Raw genomic sequence first — 12,699 nt, 5'->3', positions numbered from 1 at the left:
GGCATTTTTATTATGTGATGGAGCCAGGCTTTGAACAGAGATCTGCTGAAAGCAGAGGTGGCACTATTCAGTCAGGGGGAGGTTGGGCTTACTGCTAGAAAGGGATGGTCTAAATGGGTTGGTGACTACCTGTTAAAAATAGCATTTAAGAAAACCAGATGGAAATTGCCAAGCACTATTACAATTCGTAACTAGGTGAAAGATTCGGTCTTGTGATCCGCACCCCCTGCCATGTTCTTGAGTATAGGGTTGCAGTTTCAAGGGTGCCTTAAAGTGTATGCAGTAAAACACAGCTGGTAACTGACTTTAACTATAATTATTGGCCTCTTACCAGTATTTAAAGATGCAGTGCATGGATCAGTGCTTTGAACTTTGCTTTTTAGTTTTTATCAACAGTGTACCATTACTTTCCTAAGGACCTTTTCTTCACCTTTATTTAGATCCTGCACTGGTCTATAATTACATGAAACTAAAAATTCTCAATGGATTGATTTCCATAAATTACAAATATGTCATGCGTTATGTTACTAGACAAAAGGTCAGCAAACCAATTTGTTACACCAATAGCACATTTACTAGAGCTTGGACAATGATCCGTTTGTTGAAAGCCTTCTAGTTTTAACTCTTTCGATTGGATTTCAACTGAAACACAAATTGTATGTAGAATGGAATTTAAATCACTGTTACCCACAATAGCTGGAAAATTACATATTTTTGAATAGGCAGTGGTAAACTGGTTTTTGAGTGTAACACATTAATTTTTAATTCAATTTTCTGTGATGGGAGAATAAATACAGGATACTTTGCAACATCCCCAAATATATCAATTCCAAATTAATCCTGTCAGTGTAAAAGCTAATTTTATCATATTAAATTATAAGTTTAGTAAAAGGAATACTAATAGCTTATTGTTATCTTAAAAATAATGAAATATTACACATTATGCAACTTGAAAATTAAGCTGAATTCTCTCAGTGTCTTGAGTGGCCCTTATAATCAATTAAAAATGAATCTAATAAGATGGGATTTAAATGGCACAAATGAACTAATTAAGTTTCAAAGGCGAAACCTATATCCTGTCAGGCAGCAGCTTGTTTGGAACAATATTCATCAAATGATTTTGATATCACTCCATTCTGCAAATGTGAACTCAAAGACTTTTTGTCCCTCCCTTAAATTTTTCTTGTTCTCTTTTGAAAACCACAATAACCCCTTTGTCTCCTTTGTCTAAAAATAACGTCCCATTTTTGTTCTCCTGGAGTTGAAATGGTACTATTATTGACTTCCCTCTTCTTGTCCATTATGCAACGTGATGTCAAGGTCCTACTTCTCTGGTGGTGGCTCTCCCATCATTGTCATCTGTTTTATGCCACTCACCAACAGCAGAGCTCTATTTTCTCTTATTTTGACTATTAACTGGTTTTTCCTGCCTTCAGTCCACAATACGTGTTCATATCAGATATGATTACTGGGACATAGGACTATTCCTGTCATGCCGTTTCTCACGACATTCTTTTGCACAGAGCCTGGAATCCCAAGTACCCTGGCATAAATTCAGGGTATACTGCATACTCATTCCAGCCTATTATCCCACATTTCTCTTCCAACCACTGAGTCTCATGATTCTTGCATTGCTTAGGTTACTCATCACCCTGAAGTTAGGCGCTCCTGTTTTGTGGTTTTGCTTGTTTCTGAGATTACCAGCTCCCATTTTTGCCCATTAAAATCTTTCCTTTATTTCACGACTCATTTTAAGTGTTTAGCCTTACTTTCCTGCATAACAGTTAAATCATATTACTTATAATCTACTACCAGTTATTAGTATGCATTTATTATTATTATTATCTCCATGGCATATATTTTATGTTCCCATTTTAAACAGATAATAAATTGAGACTGAGAATTTAAATAGCTTCCCAAGGTCACATAGCCAGCACTGACAGAGCCAGGGTCAAAGCTACATTGGGTGACTCTAAAGCCACAGGGCCCTGATATTGTGGGGCTTTCCATAGCTACTTCCATAACAGAATTGGGTGATAGGTATCCATACATATGCATACATCCGGTACTACACAGCAATATAGATAATAGATAGATGATAGATATAACTATTATGAAGTAAACTCAGATTACCTTGGTTTGTTTTAGACTTTTCAGAAATATTCTGACTCTTAGCCCATTAATGGCCCATTTAACAACTAACATATTTTCTATGTTTCCTGATGCCTTCTTGATGAAAGGTGCCCGCTGTGCCTCACATTACCCAGGAAGGAGTGAAGTCCTCTGAAACTTGAGAGTGTTCTCACCATCCTGAGAGTGTTTATTCCTTGAATTCTTGGTGGATTCCGTCTTTTGTGGTTGGACTCAGTAGGTTTCCAAGAGTAAATTAAAGAGGCAGACGTTGGCATTGAGATAGAGCCGCTCCTGTGCCTTAAGAGACTTGCTTTACTTTTAATGTCAACTAGGGATAATGGTTAGTAGTGCATGGACCACCCTGCACTGGTGTGGGGACGCAGGGCAGTGCCCTGCCAAGTCATAGGGAATCCAGAAAGAGGGAAATCACGATGTAACCGTCAAGCTGCGAGGCAGCGTTGGTTGCTCCTTTGTTTCTCCTTCAGTTTGGGTTCTTTTTTTTTTTTTTTTAAAGATTTTATTTATTTATTTGAGAGAGAGAATGAGAGAGAGCACATGAGAGGGGGGAGGGTCAGAGGGAGAAGCAGACCCCCCGCCGAGCAGGGAGCCTGATGCGGGACTCGATCCTGGGACTCCAGGATCATGACCTGAGCTGAAGGCAGTCGCTTAACCAACTGAGCCACCCAGGTGCCCAGTTTGGGTTCTTTTGTGTGCTTTTTTTTTTCATCCATTTTCCGTTCTGCACTCTACCTGGCTAATTAAAATTCTAATCACCCTGACAGCTAGAAATAGAAAAAAAAAATTCTATGCTGGAGAAGGTAATTTCAAGGTGTTTTAGCTGCCAAAGAAACAAATGGAAATGAGACAAAGAAGCTAGTTGTCATAGAAGGACAAATGAATTTTGTTTTCCCATCCTACCTAAAAATATGAAACTTTAGCCAAAATAACACGTTACTGTTTGGCATTATAATAATTCTAAACACCTAAAGGTTAAACAATATGCTTTATTTTCCTGTAGGTAAAGGTATTTTGGTAAAAATAGTCTTTTATACAATTGTTCATGTCAAGCGTAATTTACCGTTCATGGGGTGACATGAAGTATAACATCAAAGGTTTGACTTGGTTGCTGTGATATGTTGTTTCGGAAAGTGTTTCCTTTTAATCTTTGATTTTCAGAACTTCATTAAACATTTAAGGGACTAGAAATCCATATTTAAAACAAAGAGAAATTTGTGGTATGATTTCTTTAGTAAAATTGTGATGTTAAATTTTTAATGCCAGCTGGCCTAGAAGTGTTAAATACAATTGCATCCAAGAGGTATTTGAAAATGAGTTTCCTAGAAAGGGAGGTTTCCTGAGAAATTTTCCAACTAAATTAATAATCAGGCTGAGTTTTGACTGTGTCTGTTAGGGATCCAGAAATTGGGTAGGGTTTGGAAAATGTTTACCAGATAAGCTGTTGTCTGAATTGACTGACATTGACTGATTACTTAATTTTACTAAATTGACTGGACACTTGTTAAAATACACTGAATTGGTTGCCTGAACCAATGTTATTTAAATCTAATTGAATGTATGTTAAAAAAAGATGTGGCTAATCAACAAGGGTCATTGAAGGACTCATGTCAGACATCCAGACACCTACATGGGTCTACATACAACAAAAGCCTCTAAGATTTTGTTATGCAATAGGGTTGTTTATTGGGTGATGTAATTTTCGAAAGACAGTATTGGGGCAATGTATTTTTCAAATTTCTGTAGCCTCTAGCCAACTGAGAATTTATTTATAATTTATTTATTTATTTTATTCATTCCTTTATTTATTTCATGACCCCAAATTAGTGAGGATAAAATCAAACTGATTAAATAAAATCTACATTCATTGATGTATGTACAACTATTCTTTTCAGTCCCTTGTATATACTTGCATATTTTAGAATCAAATATCTAGTATAATTCTTTATAAAAGTAAACATTCAATGTGTTATTTTATTAATGACACATACTGTGTTGTTGTTCTTGCGAAATGACTGATTCACTAAGTATATCATCCAGTACATAAGGCTTTAATAACACACAGATATCAGAGTCTGTAAGAATTCAGTGTTGTGTCTGTATCAACTTCAAGAGACTGATATTCATAGAAATATCTAGGGAGAGTCCTACATGGCTCATACGTTGGTGTGAAATATTTAAATCAACTAATGTTCATTTTTTTTTTAAGATTTTATTTATTTATTTGACAGAGAGAGAGATAGCGAGGGCAGGAACACAAGCAGGAGGAGTGGGAGAGGGAGAAGCAGGCTTCCTGCTGAGCAGGGAGCCCGATGCGGGGCTCGATCCCAGCACCCTGGGATCATGACCTGAGCTGAAGGCAGATGCTTAACGACTGAGCCACCCAGGCGCCCAACTAATGTTCATTTTTAACTTGTAAAGTAGCACACAATGCTGAATGAATGATTTATTGTTGTGTCCATTCTAAAATGCTTTTGAACACACAGTGCTTTAATGAAGAGAGCCTAGCAGAAATTTCATGGATAGAGACAGTATGGAAATTGGAGCTAGGAAGTTGAGAATGTATGAAATTAATCATCAGATTTCCCAAAACACAAAGAAAAAGTCATATATATGAATATCTCAGTACTTATTGGCAGTGCACTAGATAAAATTTTAAGTCTACAATAGAATATTAGGAGGTTGGATCTCAGATCTGTTCGTAAGTATCTGGGTTGTCATGAGCAAAATCATATAACATCTCTGAGTCTCAGTTTCCTCATCTATAAAATAAGGTCGGTAATATCAACTCCTAAACAGTAATTATAGGTTGCTTATTATTTTTCTACCACAGTTATGTGATGAATATAAAGGGCTAAGACAAGCCTTAGGCTATTTTATCATAATTATGGTAAATTTTTATAATTGTTATCGAATACCTACAATGTTTAAACTTTCATGCTAGGAATTAAGAGAGACAAAGATGAATAAGTCAACATCATTGACCTCAAGAACCATTTAATTTAGTAGTGTAGACAGCTATGTACATAAACAATTTAATAAATGAGAGAGATACTGAGTAACAGCTGAGTATGGAATAATCTAACTTCTATATAATGGATTCAGATAATTGTTTTGCCTGTTTTTACTTCTATCCAAGTAGTCAGTATTAATATTATCTGGGAGTCCAACATGGTCATGCACGTTAGGTCATGTCATTAAGCTTGCCTACTCAACCTGAAACTACAATCAAGTAGAATATTTGCAGATGCTTCTGCATGGCTTCTGGCTCTCAACAGGGGTAGGGTGACCATATAATTTGCCTTTAAATCAGATGCCACTGAGATTTCCCTAAACCAGAACACAGAGAGAGCAAAAGGGGCACCCTTAATAATCCTACTGACACAATAGGCAAAAAATATGAAATCAGAACCTGTAGTTACCTTAACCAGAGCCCATCCTTTGGGAGTAACGAAGCTGACTTTCAATCATGTTTCTGCCCATTTCCCAGCTTAACCCTAATTCCTATTTCCAGATTTCTCCTGCCCTTTGGATTTGGGCTTTATGTTTGGTCAGCCTAAACTCTGCCTCAAAGGACTTGCCTTTCCTAATTCCTTTGCCTCTTGAGGCACCATACTCTTTCTTGGGGAAGACACTGATCCCCAGCACCATCGTGCTAGGCCACTGAGACCTGACAAGTCCACAGTGATATCCCGTAAAGGACCATTTGGATATCAGATCTAGGGCTAAGGACAAGGCTGCATGAGAGCCTCTGATTCATTAAGAGTAGGAAGTTAGTTTACTTAAGCATACAAAAATTTGATGACGATTTATGTATGTCAAGACCAAGTATCAAATTTTGGCTATTATCAATAGGCAAATATTATTCTTCTTCACAGATGTCTTCCAGTTGATAAATTTTATAAATAAAAATAGTACTTACATTATTTTTAAAAATCCCCTCACTACCTGAAATATTTACATTTAGCTACCACCTGTTTCTAATATTTTCCTGAGTACTCAACAAAAATGGCTTAATTTGATGCATATTGTGATATAGCAAACTGAGAAAGACAAAGGGCTTTGATCTTAACTCTCATTTATTTCCTGTGTGACTGTGAGCAAATTGTCTACACATCTCTGAACGTCAATTTTCAACTAAGACATAAAGGTAGTGATAACTATCCACTAGTATTTTTGTTGGTATAAATGCTAGAAAATTTGAGTTTTATCCCCCTCCTTCCTTTTGCCATTTCTGTTATAATCTGACTAGCTGTTGCTGTCTTATCTGTCTATCCGTTGAGAGGAAAACACCCACTAGGAAGTTTGTACATGTGCCTAACTAATGTTTGGATTATGTGTTTCTCCCCCAACACTTATGGATCAGTGACAGCTTTCTCTACACATTGTCTTCAAAAAAAGGATTGGCACAATTGAAAAAAAAAAAAAAAGTCAGTCATTGCTCTAGCTCAGCTTTGGATTTCAGGAGAGTCTTTTCCTTTTAGTATAGCAGGGTAAACATACAAACAAAAAGAAGTCTTGAAATCCATACTTTTCAGTCTTAAGAATCATGAATTTGAGAGAAACTTTCTACATTCCAAAAATAAAATATCAAAATCATCTCTGATACTAAGAACCAAAGTCTGCTGTACTAAGAATATAGAGCTTATGAAAATTAAGCATATAGTATTAAGGTAGTAGGACAGGACAAGAGAGCACTTCATTTTTTTTTCTCTCCTAGAATGAGGTAAGAATTGGAAGAGATGTTAAGAGGGAAAGTTAGAGAGGGCAACATCGGGATCAGACAGAGCTTAGGACGTTTGAGAGATCTCAACTATACTTTTCCTTGGAATTGACATCCTAGCAGGCAGTGGGGTGGGGGTGATTTGAGGAAAAAGGGTTTTGAGCCTCTGCCTCAGAGGTCTGCTTCCTCTGTAACCCTCTGAGGACCCAAAATTGTGTGGCTCCTAGCAGCACCACCATGGGAGTCTTCAGAAGAGAGTAAATGGCCTCCAGAACAAGAGGGCCTGAGATAACCACTAAGTCTTTGTTTTAGCGCAGTTAAGAGGAACTAAGAAAAAACTACCTATGGTTGTCAGGGAAGGGGAAGAAATCCCTAGCTGGTCGCCAGTATCTGAAGTCAGGTTTTCCCAGAGCAGAGTCTGTGAAAATATGGCAGATGTGGTTGAGTCTCAGAGGATCGGCAGTGCAGGTGAGAACTGATGTGGGAGCCTGTTACCATGTGTAATCTGTGTTCCAGTGTTCCAGAGGGAGAGGAACTAAGGGCAGAGCCATAAGCTGCATTCCTCCAGCACAAGGAAGGTCAAGACAGCTTGAATCCTGAACCTGTCCTCCACTACTTATGTTACTTTCAGCTCTGTATGACTGAGCTCCTAGTAAGTTCTCCAACCCCATCTGCTACTACCCACCTGAGTCTACTCTAGCCCTGTAGTTTCCTTACTCTTCTTAAAACACAAGAAGGTTATTCCGACTCACACCTTGGCAGGGTGTTCTTTCTTCTGAAAATATTCTTCATTCAGATCTGCACAAATTTATTCTATTCAGGTCTCAAACCTTCATTCAAATTTTTCTTCAAAGCTCAAAGGTTCTAGTCTTAAAGACTTTACCCAGATTGCTTTTCCAAAAATAGCCTCCTCTACCTTCCTTGCTGTCCCTTTATCCTGCTTTATTTTCTTTAGAGTGCTTATGACTATCTAAAGTTATATTATAATTTATGTGCATATTGTGTGTGTGTGTGTGTGTGTGTGTCTCTCAACTAGAATGTCAGACTATGAGGGCAAGAGTGATGCAGGTCTCCTTCATGTTTATATCTCCAGTACCTAGCGTATAACAGGTTTCAATTAATATTGCTTGAATGGCTCTATGAATGAATAGATGAATTCTTGCACAAAGATATGTCCTGGAAGAAAGGAAGCAGAATGAGTAGAAATCTTGATAAGCTGGTTATCTACCAAAAGAATTAAATGACTGAATAAAACTGAAGTAACCAGGTTGTTTTTAACGTGTGAAATTAATAGTCCACCCGCACTCTGACGTGCAAACACACTTCTGCCTTCTCTCCACAGACCAGAAGTTGGGGCTCACATGCAAGCTAAACTGTATCAAAATAAAGTTGCTTTGGGGGCACATGGGTGGTGCAGTCTGTTGAGCGTCCGACTCTTGGTTTCGGCTCAGTTTGTGATCTCCGGGTCGTGAGATCCAGCCCTGCGTGGGGCTCAGCACTCAGCAGGGAGTCTGCTTGAGATTCTCTTACCCTTTGCCCCTCCCCACCATGCATGCTCTCTCTCTCTTTCTCTTTCTAAAATAAAAATAAAGTTGTTTTTCTTCCTGTCTAATTGTGTCTATGTATTTTAAGTCTATCCACATTTTTATTATCAATGCTGATAAGCTATTAATATGAACCTAAGCTCTTCTGTTTCCATCTGTATCTTACCAAAGAATTATAGTTTAATTACAGAAAATTGTTGGAAGTATTTATTAGTAGGAAAGAGAACAGTAATCCTAGATATTTTAGCTAGATCATGATCACACACCCACACCATATAAAGTACTCTGCTATTCAATAAAATGTGTAAGGCATTTGACTAGACACATTATGTTTGGAGCTAAATATGATTTTGAATCCACTAGTTTTTCTCTTCCAATTCATAGCATCTTCCCAGACAGCCAGTTTGTCAGGACTATGCATTTACCTCCATTGTTACCTCCAAATTCCTGCAAATGGCAAATAACAAAGGCATACATTTTCTTCAGTACTGGAATTTATTTTCCAGTGCCATCAGTGGACCAGGCTCATTAAGCAAATGAGATGACAATGATAAGAAAATTATAGCTGAAAGTATCTTCAGAAGAAGACTACAGGAGAGATCAGAAAAAGGAATAAATACAAGGAGCAAAAGCTGCCTCTAGAGCATTTGACAGAATAATCATTTAAATGCCTTACAGGTATTGAGAAAAACCATGGCCAGCCCTATCATCGATCCTACACTGAATATTGGACTTCAGGTTGAAACTTGAGAACCACACATTTCAGAGGTGACTTTCCTCACTGACAAGAATGCCTAGTATTAGCATTAGATTCTAGCAGAGAAGCAGAGCAGTTTGAGGTAACTCAGGACAGTCAATGAAGACTTGACATTGGAAAAACAAATAAACAAAAACCAGGCACTTCCTTGGAAAAGCAAAAGACTCAATTTCCTCAGTGTCAGAGGCAATCTCTCCTTATTTTGGCAGCTAGTGGGGAGAAAAATTGTCTGCTTGCTACAAGCCCCTTGACTTTACAGTGAATGTTAGCAATCAGTAAGTCAAACCACATTGAACACATTTGCAGACTGCTATCCTGAACATAGCAGAGGCATGCTGGGGAAATAAAAATCATTTGCAGAGAAAATCCACACCAGCTATTACACGAATTAACCTCAAACATCTTTCACGTATATAAATGTACTACCACGGTATTTGAGGAAAATCAACAACATGGAATCAAAACACCAAGATAAGCAATGAGATCAAATTAGTTTGGAGCAAACGAACAAAATTTAAGAAACAAAAACTGAACATTCTAATAAGTAAACTCATAAAAATTCAAGAGGGTATGCCATTTAAAAACAGGAACAGGAATTTGCAAAACAAAAAAAATCAAAGAATATATTTGTTGGAAAACAAACATATGAGTGCAAATACAATTCAACAGAAGGGCTGAATAAAGTATTTGATATTACTGGAGACTTTTATTAGTAATGCAGAAAATGAAATTCAGGAAATCTCCCAAGGTATGCAGCAAGAAGACAAATGATGGAAACTGTGAGGGCCAAGATCCTTGTAACAGCAGTTTTAAAAGGATACAACAGTAATTGAAGAAGAGACATAATCAAACATAAAAATAAAAGGAAACTTTTCAAAGATAAAAAAACAAACAAAACAAAACTCTGAGCTTTCATTTAAAAGGGTCTGCTGGGTGGTTTAGCAAAATCTGCAAAAGAAAGAAAATCAAACATATCCTGGAACTTTTCAGAACTCCATCAATAAATAAAAAATCCTAAATGCTTTCATAGAAATGAGAAAAGGAAATTAAGTTTACTTACAAAGAAACATAAATCAACGTGATTATCAGATGCTTTTTATACAATACCATATATAGAAAATAATGGGAGACATCCTAGAATAAGTTCAAGAAAGGTGTTTTTTGTTTATTTTTATTCTAATCTGTATTGTTTGCTTCCTTCTTCTAGTTTTGTGTTTAGTTTTTGCTTTGTAGATTTGTGTTTAGATTCTTTCCACCCCCGCCCCCAATGTATTTAAGTTGTAAAATTAGGTTGTTGACTGGAGAGCTTCTTTTTTAATGTAAGCGTTTAGAGCTATGAATTTCCCTCTTAGAACTGTTTTCATAATAGCATCGCGCAAATTTTGTTTTGTTGTATTTTAATTTTCAATTGTCCTAAAATATTTTGTAATTTTCCTTGAAGTTTCTTCTTTGACCCTTTGGTTGTTTAAGAATGTGTTGTATAATTTTCACATATTTGTGGATCTTGTAGTTTTCCTTCTATTGATTTCTAGTTTAATTTTTTGTGAAAAGATACTCTGTATGATTTCAACCTTTTTTAATTTATTAAGACTTGTTTTGTGGCCTAACATATATGATCTATCCTGGAGAATGTTCCATATGAACTTGAGAAAAATGTATATTCAGCTGTTGATGGATATAATGTTCTGTTTATGTCTGGTAGGTCCATTTGGTTTATAGTGTTAAGTCCTCTATTTCCATATTAATCTTCTGTTTGGTTTTCTTTCCTTTATTGAAAGTGGGGGTAGTGAAGTATCCCACTATTACTGTGGATCTTTTTATTTCTTTCTTTGATTTTGTTGATATTTGCTTTGTATATTTAGAGGCTCTTATGTTTGGTGCATCTTTGTTTATAATTGTTATATCTTGGTGAATTGATCCATTTATCGTTACAGAATGCCCTTCTCTGTATTTTGTAACAAATTTTTGACTTAAAGCCTATTTTGTCTGTTAAGAGGATAACTATCCCGTGCTCTCTTTTGGTTACTACTACTACTCTCTCTTGACAGAGAGAGACACAGCAAGAGAGGGAACACAAGCAGGGGGAGTGGGAGAGGGAGAGGCAGGCTTCCTGCGGAGCAGGGAGCCCGATGCGGGGCTCCATCCCAGGACCCTGGGATCAGGATCTGAGCCAAGGCAGACGCTTAACAACTGAGCCACCCAGGCGCCCCTGGAATATCTTTTTTATCCTTTTACTTTCAAGCTATGCATGTCCTTAGATCTAAAGTTAGTTTCTTATACACAGTCTATAGTTGAATTATGTTTTTTTTTAATTCATTCAGCCAATATATGTCTTTTGACTGAAGGGGGAAGGTATTCCATTTATATTTACTGTAATTACTGATAGGGAAGGATATACTATTTCCATTTTGAAAATTGTTTCCTTTGTTTCTTATAGCTTTTTTGTCCTTCATTTCCTTCCTTACTGCCTTCCTTTGTGTTTAGCTGATTTTTTTGTGTTGATACTCTAATTCCCTTCTCATTTCCTTTTGTGTATATTCTTTTTTTTTTTTTTAAATAAAACTGTATAAAACATTTAATTTATTGGTCTTTTTGGGGTATCTGCTGTATCTCCAGTGTATTACAACTGAGCCATTAATCTTGTCGCTTCATCAACATTAACTGGTTCGTTTTCATGACACTGCTGAGGAATCAGCTGTTTCTGCAAAGGTTCAAGGGAAAGGCCTTTTGAGAAAGGGGCAAGTTCCTTTTGTATATGTACAAAAGCTTTATTCACTCTGTTAACTTTTTCATCATTCACAATGTTTATCTTCTTAAGATTAGTAGTAACTGGTTTTGCTTTGTTTTTAGACTTAAAGTTTTTTTGGCTGGCTATATGAAATACATTCCTGGACTTCTGCCCTCTTAGTTTGTTCTTGGCCATTGTGCTCCGGCTGACACCATCTACACGCAGAACATCTTCCTTGTGTATATTCTTATATTCTATAGATATTTTCTTTGTGTTTACCATGAATATCACATACAGTATCTTAGAATTATAATCATCTATTTTAAACTGATACGAATTTAACATCAATCTCATGCCAAAACCTTTCTTTACCTTAGCCCCTCTTTATATTATTGTCATAAATTTCACCTTTACATATTATGTATCTATTAACATGGATTTAAATTATTTTTATACCTTTTTATATCTTTTAAATGCTATAAAGAATTAGAAATGGAGTTATGAGCTAAAATGACAATACTACAGGTTTGTACATTTGTCCATATATTTACTTTGATTAGAGAAATTTGTATTTTCATATGGTTTCAAATTACTTTCTGGTATTGACTTTCTCTTGCCACTTTCATGATTCTCTCTTTGTCCTTGACTTTCAACAGTTTGATTATAATGTGTCTCAGTGTAGGTCACTTTGGGTTTATCCTACTCGGAATTCACTGAACTTCTTGTATTTGTATATCCATTTATCCCCCTCAAGTCTGTGATGTTTTCAGCCATTATTTCTTCCAATAAGCTCTGTGCC

General features: G+C 36.5%; 1 protein-coding gene across 1 annotated transcript; it reads right to left on the bottom strand.

The window, feature by feature from the left end:
- Window positions 1-11,734: 11,734 nt before the first annotated feature.
- Window positions 11,735-12,129, bottom strand: LOC118016582 (ribosomal biogenesis factor-like). The gene has a single exon (XM_035014022.1). The coding sequence runs from the start codon at window positions 12,093-12,095 to the stop codon at window positions 11,793-11,795; it is 303 nt and encodes a 100-aa protein (XP_034869913.1). The 5' UTR covers window positions 12,096-12,129; the 3' UTR covers window positions 11,735-11,792.
- Window positions 12,130-12,699: the final 570 nt, after the last annotated feature.

The sequence above is a fragment of the Mirounga leonina genome, unplaced genomic scaffold (genome assembly GCF_011800145.1).
Source record: "Mirounga leonina isolate KUSES-001 unplaced genomic scaffold, KU_Mleo_1.0 Mir_168, whole genome shotgun sequence".
In the NCBI taxonomy this organism is placed as follows: Eukaryota; Metazoa; Chordata; class Mammalia; order Carnivora; family Phocidae; genus Mirounga; species Mirounga leonina.
Note: the sequence above shows the minus strand (reverse complement) of the source record. Positions and strands in the feature narration are given on the sequence as shown.

Bases quoted from the DNA above. Each gene is read 5' to 3' on its own strand.
- LOC118016582 (XM_035014022.1), bottom strand. From the start codon at position 12,095: ATGGCCAAGAACAAACTAAGAGGGCAGAAGTCCAGGAATGTATTTCAT.